The sequence below is a fragment of the Capricornis sumatraensis genome, chromosome 4, assembly GCF_032405125.1.
Source record: "Capricornis sumatraensis isolate serow.1 chromosome 4, serow.2, whole genome shotgun sequence".
Lineage (NCBI taxonomy): Eukaryota > Metazoa > Chordata > Mammalia > Artiodactyla > Bovidae > Capricornis > Capricornis sumatraensis.
This window is the reverse complement of record NC_091072.1, coordinates 59734089-59747211: the sequence shown is the minus strand read 5'-3', so window position 1 is coordinate 59747211 and position 13123 is coordinate 59734089. Positions and strand designations below refer to the sequence as shown.

At 32.7% G+C, this 13123-nt stretch overlaps 1 protein-coding gene and 1 non-coding gene across 2 annotated transcripts in view; one reads left to right on the top strand and one right to left on the bottom strand.

Moving 5' to 3' along the window:
• Nucleotides 1-1828: 1828 nt before the first annotated feature.
• TRNAC-ACA (transfer RNA cysteine (anticodon ACA)) lies at nucleotides 1829-1900 on the top strand. The gene has a single exon. It is a non-coding gene; the product is annotated as a tRNA-Cys (tRNA).
• A 2111-nt stretch (nucleotides 1901-4011) lies between these two features.
• The window catches only part of LRRIQ1 (leucine rich repeats and IQ motif containing 1), a 200692-nt gene continuing 191580 nt past the window's right edge, over nucleotides 4012-13123 (bottom strand). The window contains exons 24-25 of the mRNA XM_068972048.1: nucleotides 11382-11442; nucleotides 4012-4182 (exon numbers count right to left, since the gene is read on the bottom strand). Of these exons, the coding sequence (XP_068828149.1) occupies nucleotides 4012-4182; nucleotides 11382-11442 (232 nt within the window). The remainder of the gene's footprint in view (nucleotides 4183-11381; nucleotides 11443-13123) is intronic.

Here is a 13123-nt window from a genome sequence, read left to right as displayed (position 1 = left end):
AGAAACCAAAACTAGGTGTATAGTGAGCAATAACTCATCAATAAATGGCTCCAGAGAGAATGAAGGGATAAGAGGAACTATATTCTTACTAAGCTACATGTTTTAGCCCAAGGAAGAATAGAAGATAGTATAGCACTGAGTCTGGAATGAGAAAAGATGGATTCAAGTTGTTGCTTTCCTTTGCTGTTTTTTTGTGCCAACATTCAAATAAATAAACACTCTAAGTCTCTTTTATAATATCTATCAAAGAAAAATAATCATATAAGTCAGAAAAGACAATTAAAAGAAATTGGCTAAACTCTAAATTGCTAGAGCAATAGAGTTATTGTAATGTATCCTTTATTTTAAGTATTAAGGGGTAAATGAATTGAGAAAACCAAAATCACTTAAGGATATCAAGTATTTTTAAATAAATATTGTTTGAATCAGGATTTTTTTGCCTAGTCATTTCATAATGCCACATTTTAAAATATGAATGTGACCTATTTCATCTATTTTCAAATCATAATATAGATTAGAAAATTTGGTAGCAGATTTCCTTGGCCTTGTGTAAGAGGGCAGTAAGACCTAAAAGGAAAAAAACAAAGACCTTAGAAAATTCTCTAAGAAAAGACATTGTTACTTTATATGGATGGCATGATTCTGCTATTATTTGATATACAGAAAAGGAAGACAACTCTACTTAGAAATTGTTCAAAAATAATATAACAGTAACAACACATACAATAATAACAAACAATATAAACAACAAGTCTTTACTTACTACTAGGCAATGCATCACCATACTTTACGGATATTTTTTGCTGATTTATTCCTTAAATTCCATGAGATAGACATTATACTTCCATTTTACAGAGAGTAAACTCATTCTTAGAGGTTAGATAATTTATCCAAGGTCACACAACTTATCCGTGATAGTGGAGTGGGGATTTTAAACCTGAATGTATCTATTTCTAAAAAATATGTGTTCCAAATATTATAGCAATATTGAAAGAGAAATAACTAGAAAAGTTTAAGAGCTGAAAAAGTTTTATAGCTGTAACCCATAAACTGCTCTGTAGATTTGGCTTGTGAAGCTGAACGAAATATTTTAGCTTTAATAAGGTGACAAGATTTTGAGAGAAGGCTGGAGGAAAAGAGCTTTCAAAATACTGAGACTTTAAGTGGTTGGCCCAGGGCCATGGGGGCCTAGGACACAAAGACTCTGACAGTTAAAAGATTTCTATGTATAATAAGCTATGCCATTTTTTTTTTTTCAGTTCAAGAACTATTAAGAGGACATTTCTTTTAAGCTGAGCTAGTTAGCCATGTGACTAGATACTACAGACTTCAATATCTTACCTCAACTGATTTTTCTTTTTTACAACAATTACAAAGAACATTTACTAAGCACTTATTTTGAGACAGATACCATTCTGAATGTGCTATCAGTTCAGTTCAGTTGCTCAGCTGTGTCTGACTCTTTGCAACCCCATTGACTGCAGCATGACAGGCCTCCCTGTCCATCACCAACACCCGGAGCTTGCTCAAACTCATGTCCATCGAGTAGGTGATGCCATCCAACCATCTCATCCTCTGTCATCCCCTTCTCCTCCTGCCTTCAATCTTTCCCAGCATCAGGGTCTTTTCCAATGAGTCAGTTCTTTGAATCAGGTGGCCAACGTTATTGGAGTTTCAGCTTCAGCATCAGTCCTTCCAATGAATATTCAGGGTTGATTTCTTTAATATTGACTAGTTTGATCTCCTTGCTCTCCAAAGGACTCTCAAGAGTCTTCTCCAACACCAAAGTTCAAAAGCATCAATTCTTCGGCACTCATCTTTCTTTACTTCCCTGGTGGCTCAGATGGTAAAGCATCTGTCTACAATGCAGGAGACCCAGGTTCGATCCCTGGGTTGGGAAGATCCACTGGAGAAGGAAATGGCAATCCACTCCAGTACTGTTGCCTGGAAAATCCCATGGACACAGGAGCCTGATAGGCTACAGTCCATTGGGTCGCAAAGAGTCGGACACGACTGAGCAACTTCATTCATTCATTCAGCTTTCTTTATAGTCCAACTCTCACATCCATACATGACTACTGGAAGCGAATGCACTATATTTGATCCTAAAACAATTCTACAAGGTAGGTATCATTCCTATTTTAAGGATGAGAAAATTAAGTTATGATACAAATCTAGGCAAACTGGTGTCAGAGGTCATATCCTTCACCATTATATTACATGGAGGTTACAGTAAACTAGTATGACAAGAATTTGGCAAATAGTATTTATTCATATTCATTCTGTTATTTAATAAAAAAATATTTTCTAAAGTGTCTTGTCTTAAACTGACACCTAATGAACATTTAGTCATTAGTAGTGTTTGCAATAATGTCACTTATTGACAACTAATGGAAACTACAGTATGAATGGCCTTATTACAGTTTCTTAGAGAAAGTGTTAAGAAATGAATTCTCTATAAAGATCTTATATACTCTAAAATCTATAACTCAGTTTTATGTAAGTGAAAGGTGAAGCTTGTGCATTTCAGGATAGTTGCTGACTGACTGAGTTATTTATGTTTTAACATTCAGATAGTACATTTCAAACAGAAGCTTTGATATTCTGTAAAGTGAAAAGGCAATTTGTGTAAAAATTTTATTAGGTTTGTTTGTTTTTACCCACACTACTTCAAAACAATATCATATGAGTTTGTAATATGCAATGCTTAAAATGGATATGGCATCATTCACTATTATGTGTGGCATAGGTTGATTACTTCTGAAATGTTTTATATATCTATATATAATATATATAAAAATATATAACATCTGATGTTATTACCACATTTTGTTGCTGTAGAAAATTTGTATTAAAAGAATAATTTTACATAGGTGAATTAACCTAAAATATTTCTTAACCATATTGACCAGAGCAACCTTTCATGACCAGATTCTGGGAAATATTTGCAAGTTAGATATATTAAAATTATTTTAAAATGAAATTAAAATTCATTAAAATAAATTTACACATATAAATGGATTTAAATGACTGGAATATAATAATGCCAAGCATCTGGAGGAAAAGTCAGATAATTATTTTGAAGTTTTCATTTATCTGAGAAGCACTATCTGGATTGTTGAATTGTTCATATTCAAATAAATATTGACTTTGCGTGTATATAATCATACAATCAATGAGTAATAAATCTTTTTATAGAATAACTATTACTTAAAATGAAGTGTAAATTAATATGTGGATTTCTGAGGTTTACTATACTTTGTCAAAATTAGCAAAATATTATATTAAATAAACCATCTTTTGTATTAATATACCATAACACTATAGAAAATGTTTTGATATCTTTATAGTGTAAGTTAAATGAAGAGTCTGAAAAAATTAGGCTTTCTTACTCTCAAATACCCTGAGATACAGATAGTTTTTAAATGTTTACATTCTTTTCAGAGTTAAGAATTGCTTTGTAATTCTTGTTGAAACCATGAGAGAGATATATATATATATAGTTATATAACCAAATTAATAAATGTGTGACAAGTTTTCAAATGTAAAAAGTCATCACTAGTAATTACAAACTGTCATCTATTCAGTGGAAATAGTTTTTAAGAGCATGATTTTGACATTATAATGTTATTATCTAAAGTCTGCTATTTAAAAAAAATTTCCTTCAAAACAAACTTTACTTACAATATATATTAATGACAAAAGACCAAAACACATTACTTTGATATATAAATCCAACGTTTTACAATTAACCTAAACGAACCCTTTTAGAACTAAATGATCAAAGAATTCAATATGATCCATGGGGGGGTAGAGGAGTAAATCACTGAGTCACAGAATAGAATTAAAATAAAAACTGATGCTGTTAATTTTAGAAATAATTTAAATCTGTTTATATCAAAAGAAGACATTCAAAGAAGGAAAAAATTCAAATGGATAGTTTTGGGCAGTTCTGGTTGCTGGCATCCTACCCCCTTATCTGTAAAAGAATGCTGCTGGCATTAGTTTCCATCAATTCATTTGTGATTTTGAAATTAATTCTGAAGGAAACCACAACTTACTTGAAGATCCCGCTGAGTGTCTGTGTGCCTGAATGTTTTTTTCTCTCTTCACAGACAAAGCACTTCCACTGGTCATGGAAAAAAGGTCTAAATCCGTGTCTTCTCTGCTTACAAGTCTTGCCTGGGAGCAATGGGAGAGAATGTATACAATCATGAAACAAAATATGGCATTTTCTGAATGCAGCTCACATTACCCCAAATAAACAAACAGGCTCTGTCAAACAACCTTCTTCAAAATGATACCACAATCCTTTATTGCTGCCCAGGCAGAACAAATGCACTATGTCAAAGCATTTTTTGCAAATAAGAGCCGATTTTAAAATTGAGGTTTGCTATTTGAGTCTGTACAACAAAAGAAAACATTTCAGTACAGTAATTTTGATGAAAATCAATCTTAAAGGCAACTGATGAAACTTGAAATAGCTTAACATCACTTATTTACCAAGGATATTATTTAATTCTTAATTGAATGTTATAAATGTCACATCGGATTATTTTCTGCAATTTTCATGTTTTACCACTTATAAAATTCCCTGAAATGCCTTTCATCCCATATTTGTATAATACAAAGCGATGAAAGATCTCTACTTTCTCACTACAGTCATTATTAATGTAAAATACTATATGTTAAGTCTAATTTGGGAGTAAGGGTAGACATATAGAAATTTCAAGATATTTTAAGGACATATGTATTAGGTAATTTATTTCATCTAAAATTCCTCTCTGAATTTTTATTACTATTTTGGATTGAACTGAAGAGTTGAAAGACTCACCTCTTGGCTATAAATATTGTTTTATATAATGTATAATATCATTAAGTAAGGATTTATCGGGATTTGACCCCTAAATGGGAGAAAATGCCATGATAGAAAGCAAAGCAGCCTCAAAGTAGCTGGAACTTCATCCAAACCACAGGATGCTTGAAATCCTGTGAGAAAGCATTGTCCTTAATATTTGATGTGAGAAAAATTTAGAGTAAAATAAAACCATAAAACCATCACTGTGGTTACATAGCTATTCCTATATGATGCGCTACAAAAACTCATGAAACCAGAACACAAAGATCATCTTCCTTCAAATTCAGATGTCTGCATTCCCGCCCCCCCCCCCCCCCCCGACCTTCTCTCATTGTTGAATAAGCAAGTCTGCTATTGGTGAGCTCAGAGGAGAAGCCACTCTGGGGCATTAGTCACTTTTTACTTTTTATTATTTTTATTTATTATTATTATTATTTTACTTTACAATTTTGTATTGGTTTTTAAATTGTACCTGGCTAAGTGATACCATTGTTTCTTCAAAAAAACCTCCGTAGAGAACTGTTTCAAGTGAAATGATGACTGGCTCACAATTTACACTTGTGATTTTTAGGATGAAAAATGTTATACATTCTTTCTGGATTTTATTTCATTAGTGCACAAGTGTATGTATTTAATGGTCCCATTCAATGGCTCCATCAATACCGAGACATCGCAAAAAACAATCAGGAATAAGGGGGAGTGAAAAAGTTGGCTTAAAGCTCAACATTCAGAAAACGAAGATCATGGCATCTGGTCCCATCACTTCATGGGAAATAGATGGGGAAACAGTGGAAACAGTGTCAGACTTTATTTGTTTGGGTCTCCAAAATCACTGCAGATGGTGACTGCAGCCATGAAATTAAAAGACTCTTACTCCTTGGAAGGAAAGTTATGACCAACCTAGATAGCATATTCAAAAGCAGAGACATTACTTTGCCAACAAAGGTCCGGCTATTCAAGGCTATGGTTTTTCCAGTGGTCATGTATGGATGTGAGAGTTGGACTGTGAAGAAAGCTGAGCACCGAAGAATTGATGCTTTTGAACTGTGGTGTTGGAGAAGACTCTTGAGAGTCCCTTGGACTGCAAGGAGATCCAACCAGTCCATCCAAAAGATCAGTCCTGAGATTTCCTTGGAAGGAATGATACTAAAGCTGAAACTCCAGTACTTTGGCCACCTGATGCGAAGAGTTGACTCATTGGAAAAGACTCTGATGCTGGGAGAGATTGGGGGCAGGAGGAGAAGAAGACGACAGAGGATGAGATGGCTGGATGGCATCACTGACTCGATGGCATCACTGACTCGATGGACGTGAGTCTGAGTGAACTCCGGGAGATGGTGATGGACAGGGAGGCCTGGCGTGCTGTGATTCATGGGGTTGCAAAGAGTCGGACACGACTGAGCGACTGAACTGAACTAACTGACTGATCAAAGCAATACCAAGATTTTGGTAACATCAGTTACAAAATAAGGAAAGACATGCTAACCACATAAGAGACCCTCCTGTTGACTAAATAGGCTTTAACTATAAGCCTCGGGATTTTAAAATCAGGTTTTATTTGCTTCAATTTAATGACATAATTTTACTACACCTATTTAAAAAGCAGAAATCTCACCCTCCTCCAGACAAGATGATATGTACCTACATGTCAAGAAAATATTTGTGAACATGTCTTCCAAAAATCTTATCATCTAAGCCATTAACATCCATAAGATTGTTTATTCCAAAACAGAAAACAGTATTGGTTATTAACTAAGCCAAATTATAACAGAATCAAATTTAGAAGTGAAATTTAACAATAACACACACTTTCACAATGGTGCCACAATGGTGCAGTTAAATGCAAACGTAGAAATTTCATAGAGGCTAGTTACATGTCTAGCATCATATTTGACTCAACCACATATGTATTTATATTCAAATTCTATCTGTGAAAACACTGGTTTCAAATTGAACATCACCCTTTTTCTTAATGTTAAGGAGTAGAGAAATCATAAAGAAAATATCTTCTATGTCATGCAAAATGGATATACTATACATGCAAAATAGAATAAAACTGACCTTGCTTTTAATACTTGTTCTACAAAACTGTATGTTTAATCCCCAAACATTGTAATATTAAACATTCTTCACAGTTATAACATGATAAACAGTTTGTGTCAGATCAGAATTTTCTTATGTGCAATGCAATAGAAAATATTTAAATAGTGATTTTGCAAAACTCTTGTTGGTCTTTGTCTTCTGATCAGGTCATGTCTGTAGCGTAATATTCTTTTTTCCCTTATTTTCACAATGAAATGACTGGTATGAACTCTGGAACATGTCTTCTAAGCAAGTGGATCCTGTTTCACCTCCAAACCAAGCTACTTAATTTAAATTAGAGAGTCTCTTCCATTTAATAAAGAACAGTCAGTTCTTTCTTCTGATTTTTCACAAACAAGATTTTATTAAATATTTATTTTAAAATTTTGTATTTTTAGAAGACAAACAGCAAGCATAAAATAAACACCTATTTACTTATTATGCAGATATTTTTAATAAAGAGAAATAAAATATTATAAAGTGAAACTCACTTGTAAGCTTTTCAGTTTTTCTACATATAATTTGAATAAACATATTCAAAAGTTTTTAGAAAATTATTTCAAAATTAACCTAACTTCTTTTTGCATTTTGCTTCTCTCACTGTACATTACATCTGTGAAATATAGATCTAGTTCATTTAACTGTTTGAATAATATGAAAATTATTGCAAAATTATTGTAGACGCTATGAACATACCGCATCATTGTCTGTATTATTTCTAGACGTAATACCCGTGTTTTAAAAATATTTTTCTCTTTGATCACAGAAAGCTGAGGTATGCATACCCCTCCATTCATAATACATTGTCATCATTGTGAAAACCCCTTCTCTTATATGATAAGACAGAGGCCTTTTTATGTAACATATGTGGGCATGGAAGGCACTTTAAGTGTTTTATAGAGCTTTAATTTATATGTAATAAAATGCACAGAACTTAAACATGAAGTTCAATCATTTTCAAAAAATTTTCCTTTCGATTTATAAGTCCCATAGAACTTCAAAATTGGTACTAAGAGTTACTTGTATATCCTCCCCACTGCTTGTCCAAATGATATCTTGTATAATTCAAGTTCAATTAATAAAAACAGGAAATTGACATTGGTGCCATACTATTACTAAACCATAGACCTTATTCACCAGTTTTCACATGCACTATATTTTTTTGGCTTGTTTATGCTTCTATGACATTTTATCACATGTATAAATTCATGTAACTACCACTACAATCAGAATAGACACTTATTCCATCTCTCCAAACAACCTCTTTGTTTTCCCTTATAGTAATACCTTCCCCCTAATCTAATAACTGGCAACCACTAATAAATTCCCATCACTATAATTATGTAGTTTTGAAAATGTTATGTAAATGAAATCATTTAAAGTAAAGAACATTTTGAAATTGTCTTCTTTCACGTAGCAAAATGCTCTTGAGATCCATGAACATCTTTGTGTATACCATGAGTTTATTCTTGTTTGTTGCTTTCTGTTCCTTTTTATGTATCTATTGTATGTATGTACCACAGTTTGTTTACCATTCACCCAGTGAATGAGATTTGGGTCATTTCCAATCTTTTCAGCTATCACAAATAAAACTACAATGAACATTTACGTATAAGTTTTTGATTGAACATAAGTTCATCTTTCTAGAAAAAATGCTCAGGAGCAAAACTGCTGAGTCAAATAAGTATATATTTAACTTTATGAGAAATTGACACTATTTTTTTTTTTAAGTGGCTGTACCCTTCTTCGTAGGGACTTCTCTGTGGCTCAGTGGTAAAGAATCTGCCTGTCAATGCGGGATATGGGGGTTATGTGGGTTCAATCTCTGGGTTGGGAAGATGCCCTGGAGTAGAAAGTGGCAACCCACTCCAGTATCTTGCCTGGGGAATTCCATGGACAGAGAAGCCTGGTGGACTACAGTCCATGGAATCGCAAAGAGTTGGACACAACTTACTGACTAAAAAACAACAATTCATGCATATGGTATATGTCTTTGATGTTTTATAAGCAATGTTTGATAGGTTATAATTGTAAGGAGGTTGCACATGTTAATGTTAACATTTGTGATTTAACTCTACTGCAGTACACCTTCTCCTTCTGTTTAATCCTGTTTTTTCCTTCCCTCAAAGGAGTTGTTCCTGAGAGCCTTCCCCAGTAAACATCCTACATTCAAATATCAGAATCTCAGAGTATATTTTCTGGAGAAACTGAACCATGAGTGTCTCCTGCAGGAAAATGCTAACATTTTGGGAGGATAAGTTTAATAAGCAATGCAATTGTCTAGATCTATGACATGCCTTCTGATACATATTTGGAATTAAGTAAAATAATATCTTGTTTGCATTTTTCTCATTCTTGTCTGTCATACAATAACTTTATTCTTGTTTAGAAAACAGAGATATTATTTATTAGCTTCCTCAAAACCCAGCATTTGAATGTTTGATTATGTCTAATTGTGTCCTCACTTTTGAAGCTCAGTGACAAAGTGTCCTAGATGATATTTATATTTATCCCTATATTAAGAAATAACTCCACTGTCTTTTGGTATGCCTTGTTCTGATATGATGTCAACTGTCAATCTATTGTTCCTTTGTAGATAAACTTTCACTAATTTTTTTATTCTGTCTAATCCAGGGTTCTTTTCAAAGACATTATTTTTTATTTTCAGAATTTATAATGGCCTAATTTGCATATCCATCTCCCTCTAATTAAAATTTGATCATTTTTTGTTCGATTATTTTCTGTCCTTTTATTATGGGTGGTATTTTTTATGTCTTTGAGGATCTTATAGTAGCAGCTGTTGCAGTTTTTTAACATTTCAAGATTTTCCTTAGTTATGGCCTGGTTCCAGTTGTACAATTTTCTGCACAAGTTTCCTACAGGTAGGGTGTTTTCATTCCCCAACACCCTGAGAGATTTCCACCCAACTTGGCCTTCAATTAGCCCAGTATCCTTTTAGTGTAAATCCTTGATCCATTCCCCTGTCTTGACTCAAAAAAAAAAAAAAAAAAAAAGTCTGTTCTACGACTACTACTTGTTTCGTGTTCCACTGTTCTTCTTCAATATATTTTTTACAAAGTATTTACCATTGCTATGTATTTGTCATACATTCGTGGGTAGTGTGATATAATGGGATATGGAGGAAGGAGATTAATGTCAAAGGGTTAATCTCATAGAACCACTTTGATTAGTAATCTATCCAATCTGTTTTCATTCATTTTAGAAGTATAATAATTAAATGTAATATCCCTTTCTTTATTGTGGCATTCCTTGGCACTTTATATTCCTGATTTTTGCTCCAAAGTGGCTACTCAAAAATCTGTGTGAGAGTGTTAGTCAATAATATGTAGGGTGTTAATAGCCTGAGGTACTGCTTTTTCTAGGGTAATCTTCATGTCATTCTGCCAGAAGGATTTCTATTAAAATGCAAGAAAATATTTGTTTATTGATTATTTCAAATATGTGCATCCTTCTATAAATATTTCCATAAGCACATTAGTTTTAACTATTGCCCTAATTTTCCCCCTCTTTCAGGAAAACTCCTTGAATGAGTAATTCATGAGAATAACGAACATAACAGCTCTGGATATGATAATATTATTTCCCATTAGAGAATACCTTATTTTTTAATACTAAATTCTACATGGTAAGTTAACTTATAATCAGTTTTCTTGGTGAATGTAGAGTTTGAGCAAGGAATATTCATTGGTTGATATAAATGGAAGGTGTCATAAAGTTAGGGTTATTTGATGCCCTTCATTTTCACATGCCAAGGAAGTCATGCACTTCTGTCATTGGTCAGGGTACCCTCTTTTCTGGAAATTTCTGGAAACACTAACATTTCCTGTTTGGGGACTCTGTTTCTCCAGACTCCATATTGGCCATTCTCCTGCTAACATCGGCTCCCTTCTGATAGCATATCTTGCAGCTGACTTTTGAAATGCACATGAGTTATATTGTCCAGAGTATACATTCTGATCACTGTGCTAGAACTTGGTTGCTCCTAACACTCCAACCATTTACACTTTATTACTTACAATGTTTGAATACACAACCACTTTTTAATTTTTACCTGGTTTGATTTTTTGAGTCAGAGGGTGCTTTGCTGTTTCCCTCAAGTATCCTCCTTTTAAAATAGTCTAGACAATAATATTGTTTTATAATTTCTTGCCCAGAGTATCTTTTAAAATATAGTAGCATCTTGTTATTTTAAAATATACCAGATAAACTAAGTATTTTAAGATGACATCATATTTTAAAGTCATATTATAAGCCAAGAAAGCACGGTACTATTTTAATATTTAATATTTTGAGATTATCCCCAAAAGATACAGTTGTGGTATTTTCATAATTTATACCACTTATTGACACATCTTAAAGTGCCATCGGTTGAGTACTGTTGTCCACAACACTTTTTCTGAACTTTAAACACATTTCTTACCACAAGCTGAACTCTTCCACCGTTAAGTACGTCTGGATCTAACTCAGGCAAGAAGTGATTGCTGCATAATGACAAAAAGAGAAATCATATTATTACATTAATGTAGAGGAAGACTATGAAAAACATGCCCAATGAAAAGTTTGGGAAAAATCAATAATATACAAAATGGAAATAATTGTTTTCCTATATTAGGTGAATGCAATTTATATCTTTTCATAGTTACTTTAAATTTCAATTTGACATAAATTTTAAATTTGCCAAACAAACACATACACAGATAAAAAATATCTGAAAGTACCAATAACCTTAGCTAATGAATTATAGAAAGGATAAATATTGTACCTCATCTACTTATATATCTTACTTATAAGAAAGGCAAAACTTCTTATTTTTAAAATAGCTCGGGTATGTTTAATGCATTATACTAATGCTCACAATTAACTTCTGTTTAAGGTGAGAGCATTGATATTTGGCTTTTAAAGGACTTCTGTTTTAGAAAAAAAATTTTCTTAAAATATTATTACTTATATATTCCTTTATATATTATATTTTCAAAGGAGAAATCTATCAATAACTGCCTGTTGCATTATATGTTTAAATATAACTAATTAAGGAGTAACTGAGGTTGTTAAATGTTTAAGTATCTTAAAAATACATCCTGAAATGTTTTGTTTGTATTTTTCACATTATCTGTACAGATGCTTTTAAATCACTAAAGAAGACCTCTTTTATCTGGTTAATATAGATGGTAAGCTGTGAGTTATGCAACATTTGGTTATAGTCCTAAAAATATCTTGTTATGAATTATGCTAAATCAATTAATACCAGCATAAAATAAACTGTACTTGCATCAATAGGAACACTCAGCAAAATTAAAAAAGCCTCAAATGTCGATTGCTTTATTCCTATTTTCTTTGCTCTCAATGAAATAGGATATAACAACTCAGGTTTTAAAATGTTTTAATTTCACTTTTTTCCATATTATTAAAGATATTATATGGATAGACTTGACTACATATGAAGGCTTTTTCATTTGTATATATTGTAAAAAAGGTTTAATTTTTATACATTATAACATTCTGCTATATTGTGTTAGACCTCATAACTGCATTAATACCCACAACCCCTGGAAATGTTTCCAAAGTGTCATCTATATTTAGATTCATATTGGTTTATATATTTGAAAATGCTTAAGTAGCACTTTAAAAAATTGTTTTGTGGATGTACGTAGCTACAGTGAAAATCGTAAAAATTTATGATAACTGTATACAGTTATCATATATAATATGTTATATAATATGGGAAACTAAATACTCAGTATTCTGTAATAACCTATAAAGGAAAAGGGTTTCCCAGGTGGTTCAGTAGGTAAAGAATCTGCCTTCAGTGCACGAGACCCAAGAGACCTGGGTTTGATCCCTGGGTTGGGAAGATGCCCTGGGTGAGGGCATGGCAACCCACTCCAGTATTCTTGCCTGGAGAATCCCATGGACAGAGGAGCCTAGCACGCTACAGTCCATGGAGTTACAAAGAGTCAGACATGACTGAAGCGATTGAGCACATAAGTGAAAAGAATGTGAAAAAGAAAATATATGTGTTCTACACCTGAAGCTAACATGACATTGTAAATCAACTATACCTTAATTAAACAAAAAATATTTCAAAAATATTATCTGCAAACTTTTATGCTTTAGTAGTTATGTACATCAATGTTTTATGTTATGTATTGTTTGGACTGAATC